Source organism: Parus major, chromosome 6 (assembly GCF_001522545.3).
Source record: "Parus major isolate Abel chromosome 6, Parus_major1.1, whole genome shotgun sequence".
NCBI classification, from domain to species: domain Eukaryota; kingdom Metazoa; phylum Chordata; class Aves; order Passeriformes; family Paridae; genus Parus; species Parus major.
This window is the reverse complement of record NC_031775.1, coordinates 17,069,990-17,097,447: the sequence shown is the minus strand read 5'-3', so window position 1 is coordinate 17,097,447 and position 27,458 is coordinate 17,069,990. Positions and strand designations below refer to the sequence as shown.

The window sequence follows — 27,458 nt, the reverse complement described above, 5'->3', positions numbered from 1 at the left end:
CATTTTATCAATAACTCTGTCACATTGTCAAAAGCCATCTAGAATTATCTAGTAATTATGTTCTCAAAAATAGATTCAATATTTCATGAACAGTCACATAAAATTTCACATATAGTCTTATTATTTGTTTCCTTTGCAATGCATGTGAAAGTTCTGTATTTTTTATTGAAAATGCAGACTTAAGGTCATATCTTTTTAATCTTTTTCACCATTACTGAATTTCTATTTTCCTTTCCACCAAATCATCTGTGTATTTGCTTTTTTTTTTTTCTGTTTCTATTAGTGTGACTTTTTGGCTTCTTGAACTTTTCTTTAGCAATATTTCTCAGTTGCTTTTTCTCTTCTACATACATTTTATTCAGGTTTATTTGTGACAACAGGGAATATCTTTTCCATATCTTTGCCTTCAAAAATATTGGTAACGTGGTCATGTTAACTTTGAAATTTTACTCAAATTAAGTTTTTGAATTTTAAAAAGCAAGCATTTTTATTCCAGCTTAAAATAATTACGAAGATATTCACAGTGATATTTATTTCTAAATGTAACTACTAATAAAATTTCAAACACACAGTTACCAAAATCTGTAAAATGTCACCTGGCGAAACAAGGATTGTTAATTTGGATTAGGATACTTTGGATTAAAACTATCAAAGCTGTGGCTAATGAGATGATCTAAATTTGTATCAGCACCTGAGCTCTATCTCAAATTTACTCCACTATGTCTGTAACAAAGATGTGTTTCAAATATATTTCCCTTCTCTTTTTTTTTCCTTACCCCCAGCCCTCCCTTCAAAGTTCTTTGATTGAATATGAAGCAGTTCTTTAGAAGGGCATGGCCAATTTTAATTAGTTTAAGAAAAAGGGTGATAATTCTGGAATTCTATTTATTGAGATGAGATGACTCAATTTGTCTGGTTTATCTAGAAGATAAGCTTTCAAGTTGTGAATTAAAAAGCTCTTCCTTGATGTGAGTTGCACTTTTCCTTTCTTGGTTTTATTTTTCAGTCCATTTAAAATTTTTAATAAAATCAAAACTGCCTTTCAATGATGGTTACCAAGAGAAATAAGGTGCCTGCCTTCATTTGTACCCTTATCTGTTCTTTTCTTGCTTTTTGAGTTTTACAGACAATTTCCTTTTTTTGTTTTGATTTGATTTTTTTGTCTTCCAGATTGGGGATGCTCTTATTGAGATTGCCAGCAATATCATGCTGGTGGATGACCACGTGCTGTGGATGGCTCAAAAGGAAGACAAAGCCTGCACCAGGATTGTACGATGTGTGGAACAGATTGCAAGTCAAATACTGACCAGCAAGGTTCAAGTTATATCAAAGGTAATTAAAAAAATTACAAAACATTTTGGAAAGATTTTTTTTTTGTCTTGAATTCTATTTGCAAGGCCAAAATATTTTTTTTTAATATTACCAATGGTATTTGAAAGTGGTTTTCTTTGATCAGTTGTATTTATTGTGACAATATATCTTGTGATATCTTGACAACAATATCTTTCTAATGTTGTTACTATTCATTCAGTTTCTATTTTTAAAGCTACTATAGTATATGGCTTTATTTTGAAAGGTCCAAGCTGAGTGACAGCAACATGTCAGACAATAAAAGACAACAAGATCCTTGTAGTTGGAAGATTTTAATACACCTTACCAAGAGGCTGCTGGACAACTATTGATTAAAGTATTTAGCACATGATTAACAAAGGTCTAACATGTCCTAAACATTATTAATTTGGGATTAGTTTTAGTGTTTTTAGAAGCAAAAACCTGATAGAATTTATTTTTTTACTCCTTGTCCTCCACCTACACAAGTGTGTCGCTTGGATACTGAGAGGTTGTCGTTTGGAGACTTTGTCTTCTTGTCAGCTTCAACATCTAAACAGCAGAAATACATCTCAATCAGAAACTTGAAAGTTATCCTTTCAGAAGTTTAGATAAATACTTTAAAGCCTTATCATTCCTTGGGTTAGTTTGTTTGGTTGCTTGCTTTTAAACAGCCTTTATCTTTTCTTAATTGTTACTGCATTTAAAATAAACACTATTTAAACGTGAGTTCAGGTACAGAGTCAATCACAGGAAAAATGTATAAAAAATAAAATATAAAAAATAAAAAAAAATATAGACTGAAGTGAATTATAGAGGAAGCCAAATAACATAATAGCCTTAGTTTGTTCACTGTATGTTTTTAGAAAAGCAGTGTTTCAAACAGGGAGAAAAACATATTGGATGTTTCTTAAAGGAAGTTTTTTATTTAATTCTCATTTACATGAAAGAATCAAATTTGCTAAAAGTATTTATATTAAATGCGTAGTGAAAATAAAGAAACTTTTAGAAGTATTTTGCAATATGACAGCTAGGAGGGCTCTGTTGTTTTATACTTGTCTTCCTTTTCAAATGTCAAGTTACAAAGGTTGAGGTTTTTTCCCTGTCATTGCTTCAGGAAGACGTTGACATTACTGAAAAGAGTAATTCTATGTACTCAGACTTAGATATGTGTCACTAACTGTTTTGCCATGCTTTATCTTTTAGCTTCTTGTGGTTTTCTGTAGGAGAAGTAGTTTACTGTTGAGTGCAATTTGTAAATAAACAAAAGCTGTGGGGTATTTCTGGTGTCATCTTACGCCATAACAAACATGTCTGTTCCTTTGGGAGGCCGGCCAGGAAACTGTCTCACAGAAATTGCATCTGCTTTCTTTATTTTAGAAAACAGCAAATAAAACACCCACGGCTTAGGTAGTCAATAGTTTCTAGTTCAGTTCCAAAGGCAAAAAAAAAGAAACTCTATAAACTGTGTCAGCCATATAACATTGAATCATAGAATCATTTAGGTGGTCAAAGACCATTAAGATCATTGAGTCTGCATTAATCCAGCACTGCCAGATCCACAGAACACTAAACAATCTGTGCCTGGAAGCACAAACCACCTAGTCCTATCAGTGTGGGACCAGTCTGAGGCAGTCCACCTGTGGTAACACGAGCTGTTTGTCTCATGCACGGGCTTGTGATGAAATAAAAATGCTAGTTTAAGGGCAGAGATGCATCTCTGCACTCTGCTGCAGTCTCCATCTCCATACATTTCACTTTGCTGAAGGGTAGGTCGTAAATGTACCTGTAACATGGTGTTGTATTGAACCATTCAGTCATGTTCAGTGTTCTCATAGAGCAAGAGCTGTGAAAACACTCAGCCACTAAATAGCTAACAAGGTTCCTGTTTCATTTCTTAGGTACAAAGCACATCCTTACTCATTTTTTAAATGGTTCTTAGGCCTGGTGTTGCAAATTCACTTCATAATTCTACTACTTTAATTCCAGATTCCATTGAAGCTGATAATGATGGAATTGCAAAACTGATATAATAATAACTAATGTAACTAATAGAAACGTACCTATAGCTATATATCTATCTGTCCATATCTATATCTGTGTCTATATCTATAGATATCTCAGAAAGAAAGATAGAAGCAAAGCTGTTATGCTGTAGAATCCTGTATCATATTTTTAAATGTTCTGTTTTCTTTCTCACCCCAAGGTTACATATATATGTGTATATATATATATGTGTGTGTGTGTGTGTATAAATATATATATCTCTGTGTGTGTGTGTGTATACATGCACAATCCTCTATTGAGTATATGCAGTGAGTACACAATGCACATACAATATTACAAATATGGTTAATGAGTTTGTGACATAACTATTCTCGATGTTTTAACAGGTATCTCGTAATATTGCTCTGGAAGCCTTCATGATCAAGCCATCCAGTTTCACAGGAATGACGTGCACTGCCTACCAGAAAATATCTGCAAACTCAGACAAGTCAGTGACTCCTGATTTGGGAAGATGGGAAGCAGATCACAATCCTGATCTATATTTGAATTTCAAATGCAACACTGGCAATCTGGATGGTTCTTTGGTGAATTCGTCTACAAGGGTAAGTCAGTACAGTTATGAATTTAAGTTATCTGGTTTTTTTATTTATTTAGTGTTTTCAGTAGCACCTTTAGGCAGAATACTGATTTATAAAACGCATATTTTATGTGCTGTTAGAACTGTAAACTTGTTAATAATTTCAAAGTGTAAGTGGGCTTAAACTGGTGTATTGGGTGAAGCATATTTTGTTGTGCTAATGAACATTCCATTAATATAATCAGGCAGAATGCAGGATGTGAATAGAGATGAATGAATGTCTTGTTCTTTCTATCTCTGAGTCCAGTTCTGCAAACATTTCTATGTGTAAACAAGCTGTTTAAAATGGAAATACTTGTGTTAGTGATGCACTCTCACAGGGTTTTACATTGCAGAGATGATATTTTAGGGGAATTAACTTTACTTTCATAAATAATATTGCACTATCTTCTGGACTTTATGCTGAAGAAGACTGTTTTGCTGGATTTTTTGAGCAGTAGCTGAAGAAAATGGTAAATAAGCCTTTTAATAGAATACACTGTCATTATCAAATAATGAAGTGTAACAATTAAATTTTGATCTAGCAGGAAATGGAATTTTGTATTTGGCTGAGCATGTTATTAAATTTAAGTATTAGTGCTGAATTTTTGTTATCCTTCAATTGAATCTCAGTTTAATAGGCTTATTTCTTAAAATATTTACTATGACAAAATGATGCTTTTCTGAACAATATTACTGGTTAATTGAACCTGATTAGTATTTCGATTGAAGTTTGGTGCATTTTATTCTGTATGGACCATGCAGCCAATTATTTGGTACTTTGTGCTCCCAGGATCTTCTGCTGAAAGGAGTCATCTTAATAATGGAAGATTAGGTTAAATTTGTTTCCTTTAATGGAGCTTATTTTTGTCTCTGAACACCTTTTAACATGTCTGTCTATATGAAAAAGAAAGGTTTCTCTGAAAAGAAATGAGTTTGCCATCCATAAGGTGAAAACCAAGTGTCAGAGATCTAAAAGATACAAGAGTTCTTCAAGAAGCAACCCTGGAGCATTCTGAATTGTATGGGATAGTATTATTGATATAGAAATACGTAGCTGGGGTTACAAGAATGGGAAAGTTTTCTTTATTAGCTCCACCAATATATTTTGTATGTCTTCAGAAAATGAGTAGCAATATTTTTAGTAAATGAATCTGTTTATTGGCAAACACTTGTCAAATATGTAGAGTAAGTTGGATCAGTTATTTGAAGCCCCTTCCTAAAATGTTATCAGAATGTCATCATAATGATCTCAGTAAAATCTTTCCTTATATTCTGTGAACCTCATACAATATAGAGAAGGGAAATTCTACTGATGATACAAAGAAGCCAGGAGCACATGAGCTTATTCCCATACAAAGCCATTTTGGTGCATGTAATTAATACATGTGTTCTGATGGAAGTGACTTTATTAGGTGGATCTCTAGTTATCACCTGTATATGAATTTGTGAAGATTGTAAGAGCATGGTACAGGAGATTATAGACTCAGCTAAATGTTAGTTACATGGCTTTATGTTTTAACATGATGGTGTACTCAGGCTTTAAATGTGGTAGGGGAGTAAGCAGACTGGATCTATACCTTTAACTGAATCCTGAAAACAAGTTCTCGTTCACTGCTCTCTGAAAGTTTTAGGCTAAGCCCTCCCTTAATTAATTCTGAAATTGGTTACATTTCTTCACTGTTGAAGAGATGATATGTAGAATAACAGAAAATGAGATTCTTTATCATCATCCACTAGCAAAATCATTTCTATATTTGCTCATTGGAGGTAAACCTACTTGATTGTGCTATTCAAAGTTCAGGAAAACAGAAAATTTGTGATAGAGGTCAGGATTGCTTCTTTTATTATAGCTGACCTTTAGAACTTCATCTTAGATGCTGAAATTACTCTTACTCTCTGTCTAGCACAGGATTAATAATGAAGAAGAAAAAACATCTAATTAAAATTACCAAGTAGACATGGTAATCACAAATTTAATTAACTTCTAATAAAAATTCAATTAAAATCAATTAAAAAATTGAATCTTTATGAAGCAAAATGTGGGCAGTAGAGGGGATAAGGCTGATATAGGTGAGCACAAGCTTTCTTGTGAATGCCATCAAAGCTTTTGTAACTATCCAAAGTGATATTTCATGGCAATGCTAGGAAATGGATACATTTTTAGACTGTGGTTTTCTGTACATAAATTATCCTGATCTGGTAATTAAGGGGTAGAACATCCCCAGAAGGTTAAGAAATATCAAAATTTAAATAAATAAGTATAAAACAGTTAAAAAATAATAGACTTTGAAAATTAAATAATTTAGAAGACACTGAAATTGATCCACCATTCAGAGAAGTTTGGGACATTCATGTTAAAAAATATCTGTATCCACTTATGTTCAAATATATTTATAGACCAATTTGCAGTGTTTTCAGATACCCTAAATTAAAATACTTTTTGTAGTTTGATATGCAATTGTTTGTCTTTAAATCTAATTCTGACTGTAGCCAGCTGCAAGTTTGAAAAGAATCACTTATCACTGTTGCAGATCAGAAATTTTCTCTGATAGGACTTAGAGCCAAATGCCTTCTCTTAGATCCCATTTTTGCTGCCTGACTGGACTCTGCTGGGTGGGGAAAAAAAAGGCAAATATATATTCTAAATTTCTGTTACAGTATTTTGACACACTGGTTGTTTTCCTCTCTGTTTAAGAAGCTTTAATGGGATTGTCCCACCCTGGGTCTCTAGACTGAGATCCTATCCCAGGAATACTCCTGAGGCACAATTCTGTCCCATGAACTGTCTGTGCTCTAAGGATGTCACAACAATGATGTGCTGATCACACACCAACCAGGCTGATGTAACATTTGAACTCAGACAATGTGAGAACAGTTCATGGAATTTTAGTGCCATTCAATATGAATCCAGTGTCTGGTTCTTGTTTGATGCCACACCTGAAGCATACTTGGAACCTAATCTCTGTTCCAACCTGATTCTGCAAAATATCTCCAGTGTGCAGGGATAATCACTTGGACAGTTAACCCACCCTCTGACCCTCAGTAAAATTCCTTCAGTATGGAATGAACCTTTAAACTTCCTGTACTATGGTTACGAAATGTGCAGTTTATGGTGGACTGTAAGTTTGTTTCTTTGTGCTTTGACTTTAAAGAAAGTATTTTCTTAACGTAATTTATAGTTCCAGCTTCACTGAAAATGCTTGTCAAATGAGAAGTCTATTCTTACCTTTAATTATTCTCCTGACACACAAATGAATTGGAAGTGAGGTTTTGAAATTTCAGTAATGTATATTTCACATGTAGTCCCTGACTTCTGAATTCTTCATTATAGTCTCCATGCATTCCATTCAGCTTTTCAATTCTGTTTATTTCTTCTCTGCCCTGAGCCAGAGTGACCTTTGGGTTTGTCAGGTTGTATTACAGGTAGTGCCTGTGTGATAAAATGGTAAAAGTTAAATTGGTACCAGACATGCTAGCCACAAAAACAAATCCTAAAGTGCATTGACAAAATCCTATGATTACTTGCACGTACCATGTTGAGCTATTATACAATTTTAGAAATACTCTTGTCTCAGATACATATTGGAAAATATACAATCTATGTAAGAAAAGATTTTGTCTTGCATAAAATAAATTTTGATTGTCAGACTATAGATGTAATGTATACATAATGGTAAATTCGTAGGTAAAAGTTACCAGGAATGGAGAAAAGAACTTAAAGATTTCCACCAATTGACAAGAGTAGGGTAAAACACAGACCTAAAAGTCCAAAGAGGAATCGTGAAGGGGAAAATTATTTTGCTGCTATCGTGAGGTTGCTCATCCATTTTAGGATACCTTTTCCCAGTTACAGAATGCATGTGTACAGAATTTTTTTGATGCATGCAGATCAGGTCAGGAAGTTCAGAGTTCAAACAATGTATAGAATTTGTGAGAAATGTAATACAAAATGAATATACTTCCTGTAACTTCCACAAAAGATAGCTATTATTGATTTTTCTGGTTCAGTCTATCAGACTAAACGTTCCCCACTCCAGATCTTCTTCCGTTCCATGCTACAATAAATACAAATACTTTTCAGTCTTCTTGAGAACATTCACACTGAAATATTCAGTAACCACATACATCATATTAAGAAAATACCATCCAACAAAATACTGTTATCCTACAGGATGTCACAGGATATCCTCAGGATAATTTTGTGGTTTTTTCCTAGCATGTAAGAACTAGTAGGTTGATTGACATCATAAATGTGGCATGAATTATGTTGACATCTTCATTTCCATTGTGATGGCCTCTGATTTTGCAGCACACGTTGCTTTTTAGAGATTATTGCAGCACTTCCCTCATCACATTGATGAACTTTGAGTATGTCTGTATCATACACATTAGTACAAGATTATAATTTTTCTTTTTTTCTCATTCTATAATTTTTACAACTGCATACAATTGAAACATACAATGAAACAAATGAAAACATACAATCAAGGAAAAAATTTCCAAGTAAGCAGGACACAACCAAACAAAACTTAGTTTCTCAGTTTTATATGTATGGCATATTACAGAGAAACACTGGGCTGAACGCTGCAATACATAATATCAAAGTCTATTTTGGTTCAAAATATTTTACAAACATGTCAAGATTAAACATCCAGATCAAGGCACTCCCTTTGGGAAAAATTTCTTCCCATTTTTCTCTTTTCTCCATTTTCTTTCCATGTCTCAGTGCCCAAAGCATTTTGCTCTTCCTCTCTTGGATAATGGTATTATTTGAAATTTTTTCCTGGTAATTTACAAGAGAATTTGCTGGGGTGTAAATTTATAAATTGATTTTACAGTAACTAGTCTAGGACTGTTTCTCTTTCTCTGTGAGTAGGTGGGTACTGTCACGAAGGTATAGCTTAATGTGATGTAGGCTTTTTAAATTTTGTTATATTTTACCTGCTTCATCCATTTACATTTATTTTACTTTTTAAAAAATCTTTTATATATTGTTTTAATTTAATCCTCTAGTGGTTTTAATAGTGGTTTAGAATATAACCAGACATTTAATATCTATTTATTAAATATTCTAAATAATCACCTTCATTCTGGTTTTTGCATTCAAACAAGGATTTTTTTATATTTGTCCTTTTTCTTAGACATAGTATCTAAGAGGTATCAAAAATACCTCTTGGTATCTCATTACAACCATGGAATTCTTGTTTTAAAATAAAATTAAAACTAAGTAAAAACATTTAGCAGTGTGATATATAAACTAGTATTTTCTGTGGAAGCATTAATTTGCTTGCAGGTGGGTTCAGATTGTACACTGAGTACTAGCTATGGAAAAAGTTGAAATATCTGTCGTTCAGGTAATTAGAGGGTTTAATTTCAAAATGAAAACTAGACAAGACAAACTGCACCTCTCTTTCCAGTATGCTCAAAAAACATTTTTTATATTGATACCACTTACTATTATTCCTTTTCAAATAGTGACTTCATATATTTATGCCTGCTATGACACCTGCAACATTTGTAGTTTGGTGTTCTGTGTTCAATATACCTTATTTTTTTTCTTTTCTCTGTGGCCTTTTATAATGTGAATGGTCATCCTGCACTTACAGATCTTTCTAAAGATTGAGAAAAATGGAATAGTGCCCAAATATTATTAATGCATGCATGTAAAGTGTCAATTATCTTAGGTATACAGAAGTGTTTCTACAATTCTTGTATTGGTTTATCATATGTTTTAACGTATAAAAATTAATGTACATTATGTTTTTTGAAAGTGGGAAAAATTTAGCACTTTTTTCTGTTTCATGGCTGCTTAGAAGGAACTTTAATATGTATAACTATGAGCTCATGCCCTTTTGGTTTGGGTTTTTTTGTCCTTTGCCACTTCTCTTTTAGTAGATACAAAGCTTATTCTGCAAATAACACCAGCCATATGTGTGTGTTTTCTAAATTTCAATGCTGTTTCAGAAACATGTTTTTTGTTTAAAACTTAAATTCATCTAGCCATTTAGTCATTCTCCCTTAGTGCTATGTAGAGTTTGGAGTCCAAACTTGTATGTCTGAAGTGACAAGAAATATTAATAGCTTGAAATTAATAAATACAAGGACAAAGAGTCTGAGAGAATTAGCAACTTGTATCTGATGTAAAATTGTGTTATTTGAACACAATTGTTTTCTTGTGAAACAAACTTCTGCTCCTGAGCACATGAATACAACTGATTTTATATATGCTGTCAATATATATCTGAGAGATGGGCTGCCACTCTCTAATCCACAATGGCTGAGTGAAAAACAGTCTTCTGATTTTCAGCTCCATTGCTCTTGTTACAGAAAAGTTCTCTTTGGGATTTCCCAAAGGGCATTATGAGATTAGTTTCCTTGTTATAAACCATCAGACTCCTTCATGTGCATTCTGCTGTTAAATAATAGTTTTTACACTAATTAAGATAAACCACATAACAAAACCCCATTGACACCATAACAATTAATAACACACAGCATCAGTTGTTGGAACATATTTTACATTAACTTGGTGCTGCAAAGGTAATAATGACCATGTACAATATTGAGTACAAGTCCCACTTCTCCATTGACTTTTGAGGACTTACCCCCCACATTTTCTCATTATATAAAATAAAATGCCTATAATTTTCTTATAGTATGAACAATACACTTTTAACATTTTTTATGGAACTCCCTGTGTATTTTCAGCTATTCTTTTCTAAACTCTTTGTTTTAATATTTATTTTCTCAGAGAATGATGCTGCATAATAGAGCATGCATCAGTGTCCAATAAATAATTCCATTTTGTTTCTCAAAATCTTTTTCACTACATGGTTGCTTAGGTAATTGATTGTTGACTATTTTAGAGAAGGCATTTCCAATTTCTAAACTGATAATTTTAGTAACTGTGGAAGTGCATTTAGAAGCTTTTCCTTTCATCTTCCTTTCCTTTTTTTTTGCTTTTTTTTCCCCCCTCTCTTTTCAGTGTTGGTTTGTTGGCTCATGTTGGACCACAAATAGACCTATGGTAACGAAGAATTCTATAATAACTAGAATAGATTCATTATTAGGAAGTGATATGGCTGGACTTTTTTCCTGAATGTGGATTCTTTTACTAGAAATTCTTGATTGTTTCCAGACTTTTTCACCTCTAGCTGTGTGCGATAATCTGAGGAAATGGTCAACAGCACACAGCTGAGGAGGCTGCTTTGGACGAGTCAAACTCTCCATGTGGTGTAAAGGTGCTCATGCAAGGATACAGAGCCTTTCTCATTATTTAAATGAGCATCTTTCTTCAGGAAAATGCAGCCATTCATGAGGTCGTGCATCAAAGATTTTTGAGTGGGTTTTGGTTTCATGTACATAGAGGAATTAATCTGTGTGATTTTCTGAGTAGTAGTTTGCTATAATTTTTGCATAATTACTATGTTGTAGGAACTTTCCAGAGGATATGTATATATGTGTCTATCTTCAGACAGATAGTCATTACTGAGTATGTAGTGGAAATCAGCAGTGGAATGCACATTTTCCAGGAAGTTACCTCTATATTTTCTGCACGTTGTAAACCTAGGGGTGCAATTAGGTAGAACCTCTCTTCTAAAGGGACTTATGAAAGGACCAGAATAGTTCAGAAGTGTCTTTGTGACACAGGAACTGAAATTTCAGTTAAAATATTTCTGCCAATATTGCCTTGTTGTTTGCTGAAGAAATTATTTAATAGGGCATTGTTGTTCCTGTGGTTTGTGTGGGCTTAGCTGGGAGGAGTTCACCCCTGATTTCTGTTTTAGTTCCAGAAAAAAAATACATAATAGTAGAAATCTCTAAGATTTCTTTTTTGGGTTGAAGGATTTCCTCACTTAATTGACTGTTACTACTTTGTAGAACTTGTGAGATGTGTTCTGTGTCAGGGTGAATTCAGAAGTGCTTTGCATAGTCTGACTTGTCTCTAAAAAGAGATATAAAATTCTGTGAAGTAAAAAAATCTTGCACTAGTTTTTGTTGATGTATTAAGGTGGTGTTCAGTAAAAATATATCATTATTTCATCTATAAGAATTAATTTTTATGTTATTTTAAAAAGCAATATAAAATTCTGGCATTTTCTACTGTATGAAAAGAATGATAATCTTGGAGTCATCTATGAGCATACATGCACATTCACCAATGTTTGTACAAATGGCCTGAAGGAATGGCCTGAGGGAGGTTTAGGTTGGATGTTATGGGAAGGTTCTTCACCCAGAGGGTGGCTGAGCACTGGAACAGGCTCCCCAGGGAAGTGGTCACAGCTCCAGCCTGACAGAGATCAAGTGTTTGGAGAACATGGTCAGGCACGTGGTGTGATTCCTGGCATGTCCTAGAAAGGGCTCAGAGTTGGACTCAATGATCCTTGTGGGTCCCTTCAAACGCAGCATATTTTGTGAGTCTGTGAAATAACTTTATCATGGAATTGTACCTGGCTGGTATCAGACAGCATGGCCGGCGGGAGCAGGGCAGAATTGTCCTGCTGTGCTTGGCACTGGTGAGGCCTCAGTGCTCAGTTTTGGGCCCCTCACTCCCAAGAAAGACACTGAGGTGCTGGAGCGAGTCCAGAGAAGGCACTGGAGCTGGGGAAGAGTCTGGGGCACAAGTCCTGTGAGCAGCAGCTGAGGGGGCTGGGGGTGTTTATCCTGGAGAAAAGGAGGCATGGGAGGACCATGCCTTTACATGGTCCTCCCATGTAAAAGATTGTAGTCAGGTGGGGTTCAGTCTTTTCTCTCAGATAACAGTACCAGAATAAAGAGGAAATGGCCTCAAGTTTCACCAGGGGAGGTTTAGATTAGATACCAGGAAAAATTTCCTCATGGAGAGGGTTGTTAGAACAGGCTTCCCAGGCAAGTGGTGCCTGGGAAGCCTGTTCAATTAACTTAAAAAATATGTTCAAGACATTCAGAAAGAGCTCAAAAAACATGTGGATGTTGTATTGGGGATATGGTTCAGCAGTGAACATGGTAGTGCTGAGTCAACTGTTGCCTTGGTGATTTTAGAGGCCTTTTCCAAACTTAATAGTTCCACGCTTCCATGTTTCGTGGTTTTGAGGACTGGAATCCTGCTTTCTTTGTGTATGGGGTTAAGAACAGTTGTTCTGGAAGGGTAGTGCACATGGACGAGTAATAATACATGTTTATGGTGCCTAGTAGGTATTTGAGCTTATTTTCTGAACTTTGAACATGTCTCCTAAAAATAATACAGAGGGAAAATTAATTAGAAGAGAGTGAGGAAAGGAGGGGGGGGTGTGGAAATAGTGAACTTACTAGAATCAGTTTCCTGAGTTTACAGTTCTCATGAGATCATTCTCTGCTATAACATCTAGTGTTGGAGTGTGTGGGAAGAGGGAGAGATTTTTGTGGTGAGGGAGGAGGAGAAAGTTGTTTACTTGTTTCTTATTAACAAAAAAAACTTTGACAAGACTTGTGATACTAGGAGAGTTGTCTGTGACTATTATGATTCACTCTTGTCTGTCATTTTAGACTGTCATGTGCTACACTTTGAAAATAGAATGTAAAAGTGCATGACTACTGTCCCAGCAGGCATCTCACAAAGATGTAAATAGTATTACTTGAGCCCATCTCAATGAAAAAAATATTTTTAACAAAATTAATATTGATGTGCTGATTCATGTTTATGCTGTGAGCTCTTTCTGCATTATTGATTTATGTATGGTTAGCATAATATATATCAAATATATCAAGGGAAGCTTGTAAATTTGCTGAAAAGTAATTGAATATAATATATATGGGACCATTATTTCCTGATTGTGAGTTATAAGAATCCCATTTAAAAACTTCCATAGTTCTACATAAGAGTTAGTTTGTTATTCTGAATTATTGTTATTGTGTTCCCATAATGTCCCAGAAAGTGAAGGAACTTACAGGTTTTAATTGAGTTTCCAAATCCTCAGTGAAGGAACTTACTATTTTTAATGCCAGGTTAGTTTGTAATGAAGCATATAAGCTCTGCTTTACAGAGAAAGGAATTCTACACAGATATTCATTGTTTGACTTCATACATGGACAGCAATTCTTTGTGAAGTGAATTGCCTTCATAATCTTGTTTTAGTGAATAAAACTCATAACAGCTTTCTTTAGTTTCTGAGAAAGTTTCATGATGAAATAAAGGGGGATTTCCTTAATGAATTTGAGAAAAACAAACGGGTTTAAATGATTCTTCACCCAGGCCTTTTACTGCTTTCTTCTCCTGACATGAATGAGTAACTAAAACATAATTTAAAACAATACTAACCAAAAGTTACAGTTGTACTTAAAATAGCTAGAAATATTCAGTACTTCAGGAAGAATCTTGAATCCAATGTTGTTTCAAATGCCTGTGAAAAGTGTTGAATTTAAGGATCTAAGAAAAGCTGTAAAAGGTAAGTCCAAAATTCCATTTTGACTCGTTTCTTTCCTCTGGTAGGAATCTAGTAGGTTGGAAGCTTTGGGAGAGAGGTATATCTAGAAATGGAAATGCAGTGGTAAATCTCTCTTATACAGATCTTGTATGCCTCATGGATTTCCTCAACAATAGAGTGTATCCAGAAGATGGTCAATACAAGAAATTGGTTACTTTTTCTGGAGAAAAGTTATCTCAACTTTTGGTACATCTTAGTGGTTTAGGTCTTATCGTACCACACTTGGATTTACATGTTCAGTAAGCTATATTATGTTTATTATTCTGTGTATAAATAGTTCTTTTTCTTTATGTGCCAAGAATGCAAATGTACAAACCTGATGAAGATTGTTAAAAAGTCCACATCCTCTCTGTGTGCATGGGAATACATATTTATACAATATCAAACTACAGTCCTGAAGTTTTTCTGCCATTAATCCTTGCACTGAATTTTTTTTTTCATACACCCTGCATGACTGCTATGAATAAAAGAAAAATAAAAAAAAAAAAAAGAAGAAAAATAAATTGGCCAATTGTTTTAGCTCAAAACAGGCTGTGGGCTATGAATTTGGATAGACAAGAAAACAATGAATTGTGTTTTTCTCCTAAATGTAGGTTAAAGCCCTTCAGACCAGAACTCTGATGAACCAGAATTGAAAAACACAATGGCTAATTCGATATGTACAGGTCACACAGTAGATGTAACAGCTGTGTAGTGTATGCTTCACTGACCAGCATATGCTGCTGTTTTAAGGGGAAAAAGCAATCTTAGGACTTCACACTTGAAGAAAAAAAAATGCATTTCTGTGACATTTTATTGCAGAAAACCTCTTATATTTCATAAGCTCTGTTTGATCAGTACTGTGTAAAGTGTCTTAACAGATTCAAAACTCTTACTAAATATAGTCTAGCAAAGTTGCATGTAATTATCAGAGTCATTGAACTGGAGAGTTATTTACAGCTATGTTGTGTTTCTTCAGCCTTTATCACTGCACTTCTGATGATAGCAGTCATCTACAGAAATGCCACAGAATATCAAACATACTATTTAAGCAGTACTGACAATTTTAATGTGTAAATTCCTAATTTCCACATAGAATAGAATTAAATATATATCTCACACTATTTTATTAGCTCCTGTTCACCTGAACTATGGTTTTCAGTCTTGTGCATTTCAGAGTTCTTGACTGTATTTTAATCCTTACTTTTCAGAAATTTTATGTTTGATTTTAGCGAAGTCTGAAGTAAATAAATGTCTAATGTGAGTATATGTCAGGATGTATGTATTATATTTAAATAAAATGCATCTTACCCTTAGAGCTTAGTTCAGTTCTGCCAAATAACAAATCAAATCAGGTGGCAGCATCAAGCTTCAGCAATAAGTTTTCTTCCACAGTGCAACTGGAAGAACTTCTGTAAAGAAGGAACTTTCAAAGAAATCAGACTCACTGGGTACCTTTTGCTACAGTGCTTCTCAGTTTCTTGGTTCTCAGGAGTTCATTAATGTGTGGAAAATCACTCTAGACATAGTTGAAAACTAGCAGTGAATGTTAAAAATCTATTGATAACTGACTGTCTGCAATAAATACTCAGCCTACTGCTGCACTACTTGGGCCTGATTTACTGCTGTATAATCCCAGTTAAATCACTGCACTGAAGTCTGGATTTATTTTGGCTAACAGTATGTGTATTCCTGAAAATACTTTATCCAGTTTGTTAGCACTTAAAAAAAAAACACAAAAAAAACAAACATAAAGTGACTAGGGCACTATTTTCTGTTCTCATTTTAAAAATTCTAAAAGGTTATTTTTTTCATTTAGCATTAAACTCAGGGGTACTCTAATATAAATCAAACTTAAACCATCAGCAGAAGTAAGATAGTTCAGACACTATCAGCATGAACTGGTAATCAGTTGCTTTTTGTAATTATCTGCTAATCCTTGATATTTGGTAAAATTTGTTCAGGTTTATGCTAGTACCAGTTGCTCTACCTAGTATATATGCTTTGGCAATTCTGTTTCTTCTAAAACACTACTGCCACTAGGAAGAATAAGATAGATAAATGATGCTGGTTTTCTTTCCAATATGCTTCCTGTTTTCAGGACATTTGTACAGTCAATAAGAGCTACCATGTATTTGCAGATTCTCAGTGTCCTTGTAAGTGGTACAACAGTAAATCTCCTTTGCCCTATATTATAGTCCAATGGATTATGGAAGTCTTTAATAATTATTGGGACCTGAGAATAAGTTTCCTTTAAAATGAAAAGGGTCTTCTGCAACTGGGAAATGGGTAGGAGAATCAAAAATGAAATATGCCTTCTGTAGGCAGAATGTGCAGATGTGTCATGTGAGGTTGTTACATAACCTGAAGAGTCAGGGAGGAGATGTTTGTTCAGCTCAGTGAACAACTACTGGAGTGAGGTTCAAAACTTTAGGACACTAAATTAAACATCATCAGCACCAGAAAGGAACAGGCTGCAGCTTTCACATACAGCTATGGTGATGTCTTCATGCAACTATGAAAAAGAAAAAGTGTAGGAAAATTCTTCTAGGACTAACCCTTTCTTCTGTTTTTCTGTCATTAGCTTTGCTAGTAGGTTCTTTAGTGCTGCTGTGAAAACATACCATGCTGATTTACAAAGAACTAGTGATATGAACCCCATCTTACTTAGCAGTTGAAAGGGTTTGCAAGAGCACAAGCTTCTCTCCTGTGTAGGTGTCAACATGTAGATATTGAAATAATGCATTAAAATTGAAATAATGACCAAAAAAAAGTGTTGAAAAGTAATAAGTTCTGAGCTGCTGAAGATATTATCCTGGAAATATGTTTCTAGTGGCACTCCATGCATGATTTCTTCAGTTGCCTTTGTAATCAGTTTAAGGGTTTTGCCTACATGCAGACACAGAGAAAAATTAATCTGAATGAATTTTGAAAGTGTTTAAGTGAAACTCTAAGTAGGCACCCTTATCCAGAATCAAAGCAGTTTTGACTCAGTTCAGCTGAATTGAATTAATTTAGGAATGAATTTCAGCTAAATTGAATTAAGGCCACTTAGTTATGAAGGAAGGTATCAACAGGAATGTCTAAGTGCAGTTTATTAACTTTACAACTTTTAATAACTTGTTCTAAATTTTCTTGATCATTACTTGCATATATTCTTAACACAGGTGCATTCTCCAGATCTTTTCCTAAAGATTTTCCTGTGGACTGCCAGGGCCTCATTCTATAGTACTTCTGCCATGTAGAACAACTTTGTCTTTCTTTGCTTAATCAGTCTTGAAAACATATTTTTCCTTTCCCTCTTTCTCCATCTCACCTTGCTATTCCATCTAGTTGTGTTTTCATCTGTTAATCCATGCAGGAAGGACTGACTGACCTGTCACTGTCCCAGTAAGAAATTAGCATGTGGTCAGTTCTCACTGTGGAACTACATACTGAGAGGTGCTGTATGCTTTTTCTGCCATGGCATCACTATAGCTCCAAAAGCTGTGTAACAACATGAGATGGACACTTGCACAACACAATGTTCAGAAATTACTGGGGAGGCTTCAGAACCCAAGCACATGCCCTGGGTGATTTGCTTGGCAGTAACATCTTTGAGATGTCATTATCAACAGTTTCATACTGTTACATAATAGTAGCCGTTTTAGCAGCTAATTTACAATTCCTTGCTCCCTTATATTAACATTAATTTAAAGAAATACCACAAAAGGATAAAAGAAATTATTCCAGGGTTGTTTTGTTAATGAGCTATGAATGGCAACAAAATGAAAATGCAGTAAATATAAATTTACTGCCGTTATGTTGCTTAACAGAGTCATGCAGGCAACCCAGGCAAAGCACAATCTAAAATTTAGTAAATATACACATTAATTTCTCAGATTTTATCTCCATAAAGTAAACAAGCATGCAAATCTTGAATGAAGCAGAATGAAGGAAAACTCAGAGAGGAGCCTCAGGTACATAACATTTTCACAAATCTGCTGACAGAGCATGTCAAGACAGCCTGCTGCTTTTGTCATCTTATATCTGTTTATATTTTCCTATAGTATTGGCTCCTGAGTACTTACTTTGTAGTACAAGCACATTGAACCCTTAAGCAGCAAGATAAATGTTTAGAGCTGATGCAGTTAGACTGTTTGTTGGAATAAATCCTGCTCCTCACTGTCTAATCACAGGAAGCTTTGCAGGCTCTGTGACTGTTTTGTAAGGACTCACAAATCTCATACTCTTTGAAAGAAGTGTCTCCATTTTCAGGTTCATAATACCTAACAGTGCTCAGACAAACTTGGGATTTCTTGTATTCCAACAGGTTGTGAAGTTTGTAGAACAGGACAAGTTAGAGCAGTGAATTCATTCTAGCTGTACCTGTTACCAATCCATGGCAAAGTACAGGAATATTTCAGTAGTAAATCCTGCTTCAGTGATTATTGACATGACAGGCCATTCTCTTTCTGATTGACTTCCCAGAGCGTTAGGTACACACAAATCACCACTAAAAGAGTCCTCCATGAAGGACTTACGGTTTAAGATCAGCTACTCTATGAATTTCATGTGCTCTGACATTGTCACAAAGCCATCCTCTTTCTTTTCCACATCATCTTGGAAAAATTAGTTTTTTAAGGAAATAACCTATGGGGGTTTTTTGGGTTTTCTGGGTTTTTTTTGGTTTTTTTTTTTAAATCCTTGCCTAAGAATTCCTTAGAACTTAAGTCAGACCTTCTGAAGCCTTGGCCATGAGGGATTTGCTTACTCATTGAACCAGTCTTGAGTAATCATTACAAATTAAGACAATCAGATCTGTTTTCACCTACTTCACTTCCACTAATTTTCCAGTTTCTTCTATGACATTTTTGTTTCCCTTTCTTTTTACTGTGTTGTTCTTTATGTCCTTTTTTTTAGGATTTAGTTTTTCCATTTATTCTGATTCCTCTAGAGGAAGGCAGTACATGAGAAACTAATCAGATAATTTGTTTCTTTTTCCAATAATGTATTAATGCACTGCTTATCACTTCAGCAGGTATTCAGCTCTTTTGGGCTATTTCTGAATATTTTTCCTTTCTCTTCTCTTGGCAAAAGAAGCTGTCAGGCACATCTTGCCCTTTGGCTGCTTGTGATGCTTCTGCTTTGGCTCTGCAGATAAGGTGACTGCCATTCTGTAAGAGGCAGAAAAACTCACCATAGAGGAGGTCTGGGTAGGGACTGAATACACAGGTACACTTTGGCAGTGCAGAAATTTTCAATAAATTGGTGGTTTATTATCATATAAAGGCAGAATGTCATCTATTAAGTGATGTGCTGCTTCCCTAGGTAGAGAGGGGTTTGAAAGGTCTGTTACTGGGGGGTTTTTTTGGGTATTTTGGTAATCCTAACTGTATGTTTAGTAAAGGAATCTTATTTTCAGTAACTGTAAATACGAGTGTTATGATTGCCTAAAGTTTAAATTATTTTGAATGATAGATTCTTCAATCAAAATCTACAAAAAATATCCATTGGTTTTTTTGTACATGATAAATAATAAAACTTTTACTGAATTTTTTCCAGTAAGCTTTAATTGTTTAAATAGTCTTCCCATGATCCTCTGAGCAAAATATCATACAAATAGAATACTGTGGAAAATAGTAGGCAGACTGTATATCAAGATTGTATCTGATAAATTTAAAAATATGTCTGTTTGCTGGAGAAAAATAAGGCTATTTTTTTTTTTTGGCTGTTTTCTTAGCACACAACCAAAATAAAATGATACCATTTCTGGGAAAGTTTTGGTACTTAGATCCAGTGGTTTCATATGGTCTCTGCTCTTGCAGCTACTCTTCAATGCAGTGTAACTCAGAAAAACTTAATTAATGGTGATTACTGACAGATGTGACCTCTCTGGGACTCTTCATCCAGGTATACCTATAATTTTAAATCTTTATGAATATTGATGGTGATGCTTACGTTCCTCTCTTTAGATAAGGTTTCTTACAAATATTCCAAATTACATTTGCCACAGCAATAACAATGGCAGTCTGTGTAGCTGCTGATGAAACTGTAAGCAAGCAAGTTGGAGAAAGTTGGTTTTTTTACAGATTTATTGCCTAAACATTTCCATGTTTTTCTTTTACTTCAAAGAAGTAAACAAAGATTTTTCAGGTGGCAGAATATGTTGCACTGTCTCTGATCTCAGTTTTCAAAGAACAGGAATTAGGGAAGCATATACTTAGAATTGATACTATTATTATTTTATTTTTTTTTTTTTTTGTAAATACAGTGAAAACCTAATTCACATTGCTAGGGACAAATTCTTGTCACGAGTTCCATTACAAAGGTAGCCCAGTTGAACACATTGACAAAGGTCAGTATAACATTGAAAATGTTACTAAAATGTTGAAAGTGTACAGGGTCAGGTATTACAATAAATGACCAGTAGCTGTGAAAAATAATGAAATTAGCTCTGAACACAGCAATATCTTTATTAGCATTCCACTCATAAATGTATCTATGCTTTTAAAATTGTACATGCACTGCATAATGCATGTAAAATAGAGAAAAGTGGTTTTGTCAAGTGAATTGAAAAGAGATTGATGCTGAGATAAATTGCTTGAAGGACACAAGGGAAATATTCTGCCTCGAGGGGATGGGTCCATTTTTACCCTGGTAAATCTCATGTAAGCTTGGAATAGTGGAGATGCAACTCAGTGGTTTCTGTACAAGTAACACACAACATTGTGAAAAAGGGGTGAGTATTTTATTAGTTTAGTTATCAGCTAATGCTCTGTCAAGAAACTAATAATTGTTTAACAAGGTCTGTTAAAATACAGTCTTGGGTTGAAAGCTGGCTTCACATGAAAGGTCAGAGTTCTCACTATTTTCAGGGGAACAAGATGTCATTCTGATTTTAGAAGTTGGGAGAGGAACGGTACAATCTCCTAGAAAAATAGTTAAGAGTGTAACCTACTAACACTGCACTAGAAATTTTATAGAAATATTGACTTATGGGCTTGGTACTATGAGAAATTATAGTTCACAATATGCATGTGTAGCATAATGAGAAAGGATTATTGTGGATGTTTATCAGTGATAACCTTACCAGGAATTCATGGGAAGGATTTCAAGAGATAGAAAGTATTATTTCCACATCTCTGAGAGAATTTGAGAGGTAAGACCCATATGCAAAGTATATTTTGGTAATAATAATAAAATTAAATAAAATGGGTTTGCTTTTGAGAAAGCTTTATTAATTTACTTTTTCCCATGATGTTCTAACGGTTTGGCCAAGATGAAAATGTGGAGGGAAGAACTTCAGATTTCACAGGTGTAGAAAATTCTTCAGTTTCTATTGAAATCTTAGCAGCAAACTTGGAAAACCAGTCAAAATATTATTCCTGTGTTATGTACCACATTAACCAAGCAGCCTTCAATTCATGTATTTAGTATTCACCTGTTTGCCTTTACATCACTGATGTTTTTGTTGTGAAAGCACTAATTATTTTCCTTCAAATTAAAGAAATTCAATGAATGATCATTAGACAAACTCCTTGGAGACCATCCCTGTAACAGCTAGACAGATAATTAGAAAACAACTAAATTAGATAATTGGAAAAAAGTGATACATAGTACTCATTGAGCTACATTTTATATTGTTGATTTGCCATAGAATCTTTTTTCTTTGCAAATTTTTTCTGTTATTTAAATATGTGCAATGAAACTGTGTAAAAATAGCTCTGCAACTGCTCCATGAACTTTTATAAATACCTAAATTCAAATAATGACTGCTACTGACATAAGTTTAGAGAAGCTGAATAAAACTCATTGTATTTTAGTTTTTAATAACATGTTTCAGTCCGAAATATACAAATTGATCAAACTAAATGTGTGATTGTAATAAAATAGGATAATAGACATGCACATTCAAAATGCTGTCGTTGTGCATACCTTATTAGAAAATAATCATAAAAGCACTGGAGGGGGTCGCTGACAGGATCTGATCATCTGAGCTCGAAGATTCACATACTGCACACCTATTGAAAAGCACCTGCTCTGTCATTCTGGCAGTCACTTCCAGAGTTGAATATTTAAACAATAGAATGGTTCTTTATTATTGTGAGTTTTTAATTTAATAGTCCTTCCTTAGGATCTTTGTTCTCTGATTACTTGCAACAATTCAGTCTGATTGTGGTCAACTACATTAATCAGCACTTGTATAATTTTTCACTTTTCTTTAAGAAAAGTCAGTTCATATCAGACTAATAACTTCCAGTTGTTAGACAGTCATGTGAGTCAGCCAAAGAGAACTTTTTATTCTCCTGATTACTGACAGTGTGGTGATATGTGGAAAGGACTGTGATTTAAGGCAGGTGTGCCCACCTTTGCACTGTTGATTTTGGCATGAGGCGCAAGCAGTAGCTCAATGCAAGAGCTTTCTGCTTTTCTTACTTCTGCAGATTGTAGAAAGTAGAGGTCTGTTGTGTCATTATTCTTGTTAGATGTAATCTGAGTTTTCCTTTTTTTTTCTGAAATGTTCACAGGACTAAATTTAGATGGGGAAGCTGAAATAAATAAACATTGACTTGGTGCAACTGATCTATTCCATGTTGTCCTTATGAGGATCAAAGAGATTTACTATAAGCAAGGCCAAGTGATGGACAAAATCATAAAGTAAAATACAACCTCTCTTAAGGCCTGAATATTACCAATTCTTATCAGAGAAATAAATTGGTCCCTTTGTTATATAAGAAGTGAGATATTTATCACTGCTGTTTGTCTCTAGAAATAGCTGCCTTTCCATATTAAGAATTGATGGACTCAGTTCTGTTACTGTGAAATTGTTTATTTCTGTACATGGCCTAGACCAGTCTGATGTCAGATGTCTGTTTTCAAGCTTACCTACAGAAAATTAGTCTACAATAACAGAAAATAGGAGTTGAAACTTGAAAATATGCTTGTAATTGTTAGCCTGTAAATGATGCATCAAAAGTGCTAGTTTTGAAAGGTGAGAGTAATTGAGATGCAAATAAAATTGAAATCTGCTCATTACAGACTTGAAAGCATTACTATTTATCTTAAGTTTTATGTAAATAATTTATTTTCTGTCATAGTTGGCATGGGTTTGATGTGAAATGCTTATTTCAAATAAATATGCCCTGCCTTCTTTCACATGCTGAGCAGCTAGAAAGTCAGAGCAGGAAATTTTACTGCTACGTTTTCTTCCACATGTGTAGATTAATTCCATGGCTTTTTCAAAAGCTTGAAATTGTAATGCTTCAGCATTTGCCATAATGCATAAAGAACTTTTCAGAAAGATACTGGGATAAGAGAAGAAGGAACCAGCAATTATTATCAGTGTAAATATAAAGTTTTGACCTAAAGAGAGACCCCTAAAGACTGATGTAGCAATTCAGGTTTCATATCCTTTTAATCTTTGGGGTTTTTTTCTGTCAAGAGGGACAGTATGGTTTCCAGATCCAGTTGTGATATTGTATTAGGTTTGTGTGTACAAATGAACAGTAAGAATTAACAAAAGCATGTAAATAATTCTATGCAGAACATTGACTGAAAGGCTGAGTAATTAAGATGTTTGACTACTACTTTTAAATCTACATTCAGCCTGGTACTATAAACATGAGAATTCCTGAATAATTACACTTCTAGCAGACAAATACAGAAAAAAATTATTTTCTCTTGTGAAAGGCACAAAGGCTAAAGAGTTTGGGGTAATTAATTCCTGTGCTTGTCCTTCACTGTATCCATGGAACTTAATGAAAAATACACTGCAATTAATTTAGATCTTCAGTCAAGTCCAACCAAAGAGGGAGGAAATTTTCTTTCTCCTCTGACAAATTGCTTCCCTGCCCATGGCAGAGGGGCTGGAGCTTGATGATCTTCAAGATGCAAGTTGCTTCCAGTCAAGACTAAATGAGGGATACTCAAGCAGAGAGGTCATTACTCTTCCCCTTTTCCCTTCCCTCCTCAGTCTGTGGTACTAAGGCAAAGATTTTGGTGGATTTTTCCTTCTTGCTTCATAAATTTGAAAGACTTTTAAGAATGATTATAGGTCATAGAAATACAAGAGGTATACAACAGAAATGTAAGATTCCTTCTAACCCTAACCATTCTATTGTTCTAAATGTAAGTATTGATGTCTATTCTTAGGAAATAATTAATTTCAGTGATCTGAATTTGGGTGTAGAGATACCCAATCTCACCCTTTTGGAATATAAGTCTTGAAAAATGTCTCAGAAAAACAGTCTTCAGGAATACTGTTCATTTTTAGCTTTTCTTTAGAAAAATTATCTTCTCAAGTTTTTCTTCAGAAATCAGACTCTTCAAAACACTTCAGAACATCTTTAGTTTCTGACTGCTGACTCTTGTTTCCCAATTTATCTGTCTGTAGTGAATTCCCTAAAGGCTGAGACCATCTGGTCCTTCAGTTTATTTAACTGTTTCTCAGTTTTTGTGAGCTTTGAATTAAAACTGTCAGGCTCAAGGTTTATAGCCATAATGATTTTTCAGACATCATTAATTTTAATGTTTCCAGGATCTGTTCCATTTTTGCTCTTACACTTATCTCCCACAGGAGTAAGAGCTTCCTTTCTTGTGGAATGTGCTTTAAAAGGGGATTAAAATTAAATAAGTTGGGGGAATCACTGATTTGCAATCCAAATCTTTATTGGAGTTACTTCAGATTTTCATGAAATAGGTGCTTATGCATTTGCTTGGTTTCACGTAACCTTCCATTAAATATAGAAATAAATCTAATTTTCCAGTGGACCAACCTCCTCTAATGTGTGTGCGGTGATTATATATGCTAAGTGAACACATAATAGTACATTAATTATTAAGATATTCTATAAGGGTTAACTGCCAACTCTCAAAATACCTCTGGGAGGCTAATAAGTATTATTTATCCTTGGGGTTTTTTTTAATTGACAAGATGTACAGACACTGATTTATAAATACTGATGTTACCTTTCACATCTCTTCTATGTGAATTGAGTATTTAGTTAAATTCAGTTAAATTTACACATCTTTTACTCTACTGAGAGAACTAGTTACCATTTACTATCCCAGTGAAAGAGAGTGAAATCTTAAATATGTTTTTATGGATCTTTTGTGATATATATATTATGTCAGTCTTCTTATTGATTTTTTAAAAGTATCTTAATAGTTCACTAAAAAAAATATAATACTTTGGGGATCATTATCACTGCATAAAACCAGAAGTTTAATATTGATATAGACATTAAAGATAAAAACATATATTATATTGATCATGACTTTATCATGGTTATTTTAAATGCTCAGGGCAAGAACTTAAATAGTATAGTAGATAAATCACAGAAATGTCTAGGGATCACTGTTTTGTTGGCATTCTTGTTTTAAAGTACTGGAACTTAAATATTATCCTCATGAAAAGTGGGATTGTACCACAAGAGAAAGTAATTAAGAAAAATGCTACCACAGAATGTGAATCTGGGGTCACATAATTTACTCTTCAAGTCTGTATTTTTCCATTGCTACCATCACAGCTTCTTTGATTTCCTTTGCTGTGACCTGAATCACATTAATTCACAGAATGATCAAGATTCCAAATGAAGAAGTGTTTACCAGATCTTAATAAGGGCTCCTTCTGTAAGGATATCTGTACTTTTCCACATGATGGACTTGCAGTTTTTTGGTGGCTCTCCCATCTCAGGAGTCCCAGGGGCCTTGGGGAAAGGTGTAAAGCGTTGATTCAAACTTAGAAACTCATCTAAACTAGGACAAGAGTATTTTTCTTTTAAAAATACTTATCTGCTGAAATCAGTTCAACTGAACTTCACACTTTAATATTAATATTAAATTTAATATTAATGATTTTAGAAGTGGTTTGCCTGGAGGAGGGCAGAGACAAAACTGTATAGATATTTTGTATACAAAGGGAAGAAAGGGGTTTTTCACTTGGTTTAGGACCATCTCTCTTTTTTTTTTATTTTTTTTTATACTCAGAGGTTGAGATTAGAAGTTTAGCAGCCCATACTATGTAGTTTTTGGTGCTGTCATTAGCTAGTCTCACTGCTTAGGAAATCAGAGAGGTGTTCTCCTTCTTTAGTTTGTCTTCTGTACATAAAATTGTACTTAAAGCCAATTAAAGAAGTTGAGATAACTGTAATAAAATGTTTCATTTCCTGGACCTGGATCAGCTTGCCACAGCTTTGTTTATATTTTTCTTAGTAGTACATTTAATCTAAAAGCCTAAGATATTCTTGGGAATGCTGGCTAATTTTCCCTTCTTTAGAAGCATCAGTAATTTTCAAGAAATACATTCTTCAGTCTGTACATTGCTTTGCACTATTGTAACAATTGCTTCTTAGTTCCATGTGAAGCCTTTTGTGTGGCCTTCCTACCAGCACCTGTTGTCTTTGTTGTGCTGTCCAAGAATAATTAATGGCACTGTCCTAGTGGCAAGTGTTGAATGCTAATTTGTCATAGAAAGCTTGATAGAAGGGTTTTGCTCTCCTTGTTCTTTAACTGAGGGCCACTGTTGCAGTACATTTATGTTTAGAAGACACAATTATTAATATTTCATCTTTAACATCAGCTAAATAACATCCCTAATGGGTAAGACAGCATGGAGTCCTGCCTTGCCAGTTAGAAATTACCAGAATAGTAGTATTTAACATTAATACTGTTGTGCAGACATCATGAAAATATATGAAAATACTTGTCCTAGTGAAGTATAAATTAATACTTCTTATGTGAAGAGAATTTCCAGTGTACAATACAAGTTCATTGTAGATTTTTAGAATCACAACTCTAACTTGCATATCCTGGTATTAATCAGTTTATACCAGTGGAGGTTCCATTGGTAAAGATTACAACTACCATCCCTTGGTTTACATTGAATTAATATTCAATTAATATTCAATTTAATAATTGAGATTCATTATTAATTTGTTTCCTAATTCAAACAGTTTTGATTTCAATCTCAAAAAGCTTTAATGGCAACTTACAATGTAGTGTTGTCCAGCTTTAGAACTCTGGCAGGTGTGTAAGACACAGATTAGTGTTGTGGTCCAGCTCACCTCTGTTGTGTATTTCAGGCAGAGCCGAGGCTGTTT

At 34.3% G+C, this 27,458-nt stretch overlaps 1 protein-coding gene across 1 annotated transcript in view; it reads left to right on the top strand.

The window, feature by feature from the left end:
* ADGRA1 (adhesion G protein-coupled receptor A1) overlaps window positions 1-27,458 on the top strand; it is a 258,887-nt gene that overhangs the window by 143,368 nt on the left and 88,061 nt on the right. The window contains exons 11-12 of the mRNA XM_015633408.3: window positions 1,171-1,332; window positions 3,723-3,938. Coding sequence (XP_015488894.1) covers window positions 1,171-1,332; window positions 3,723-3,938 — 378 coding nt within the window. The remainder of the gene's footprint in view (window positions 1-1,170; window positions 1,333-3,722; window positions 3,939-27,458) is intronic.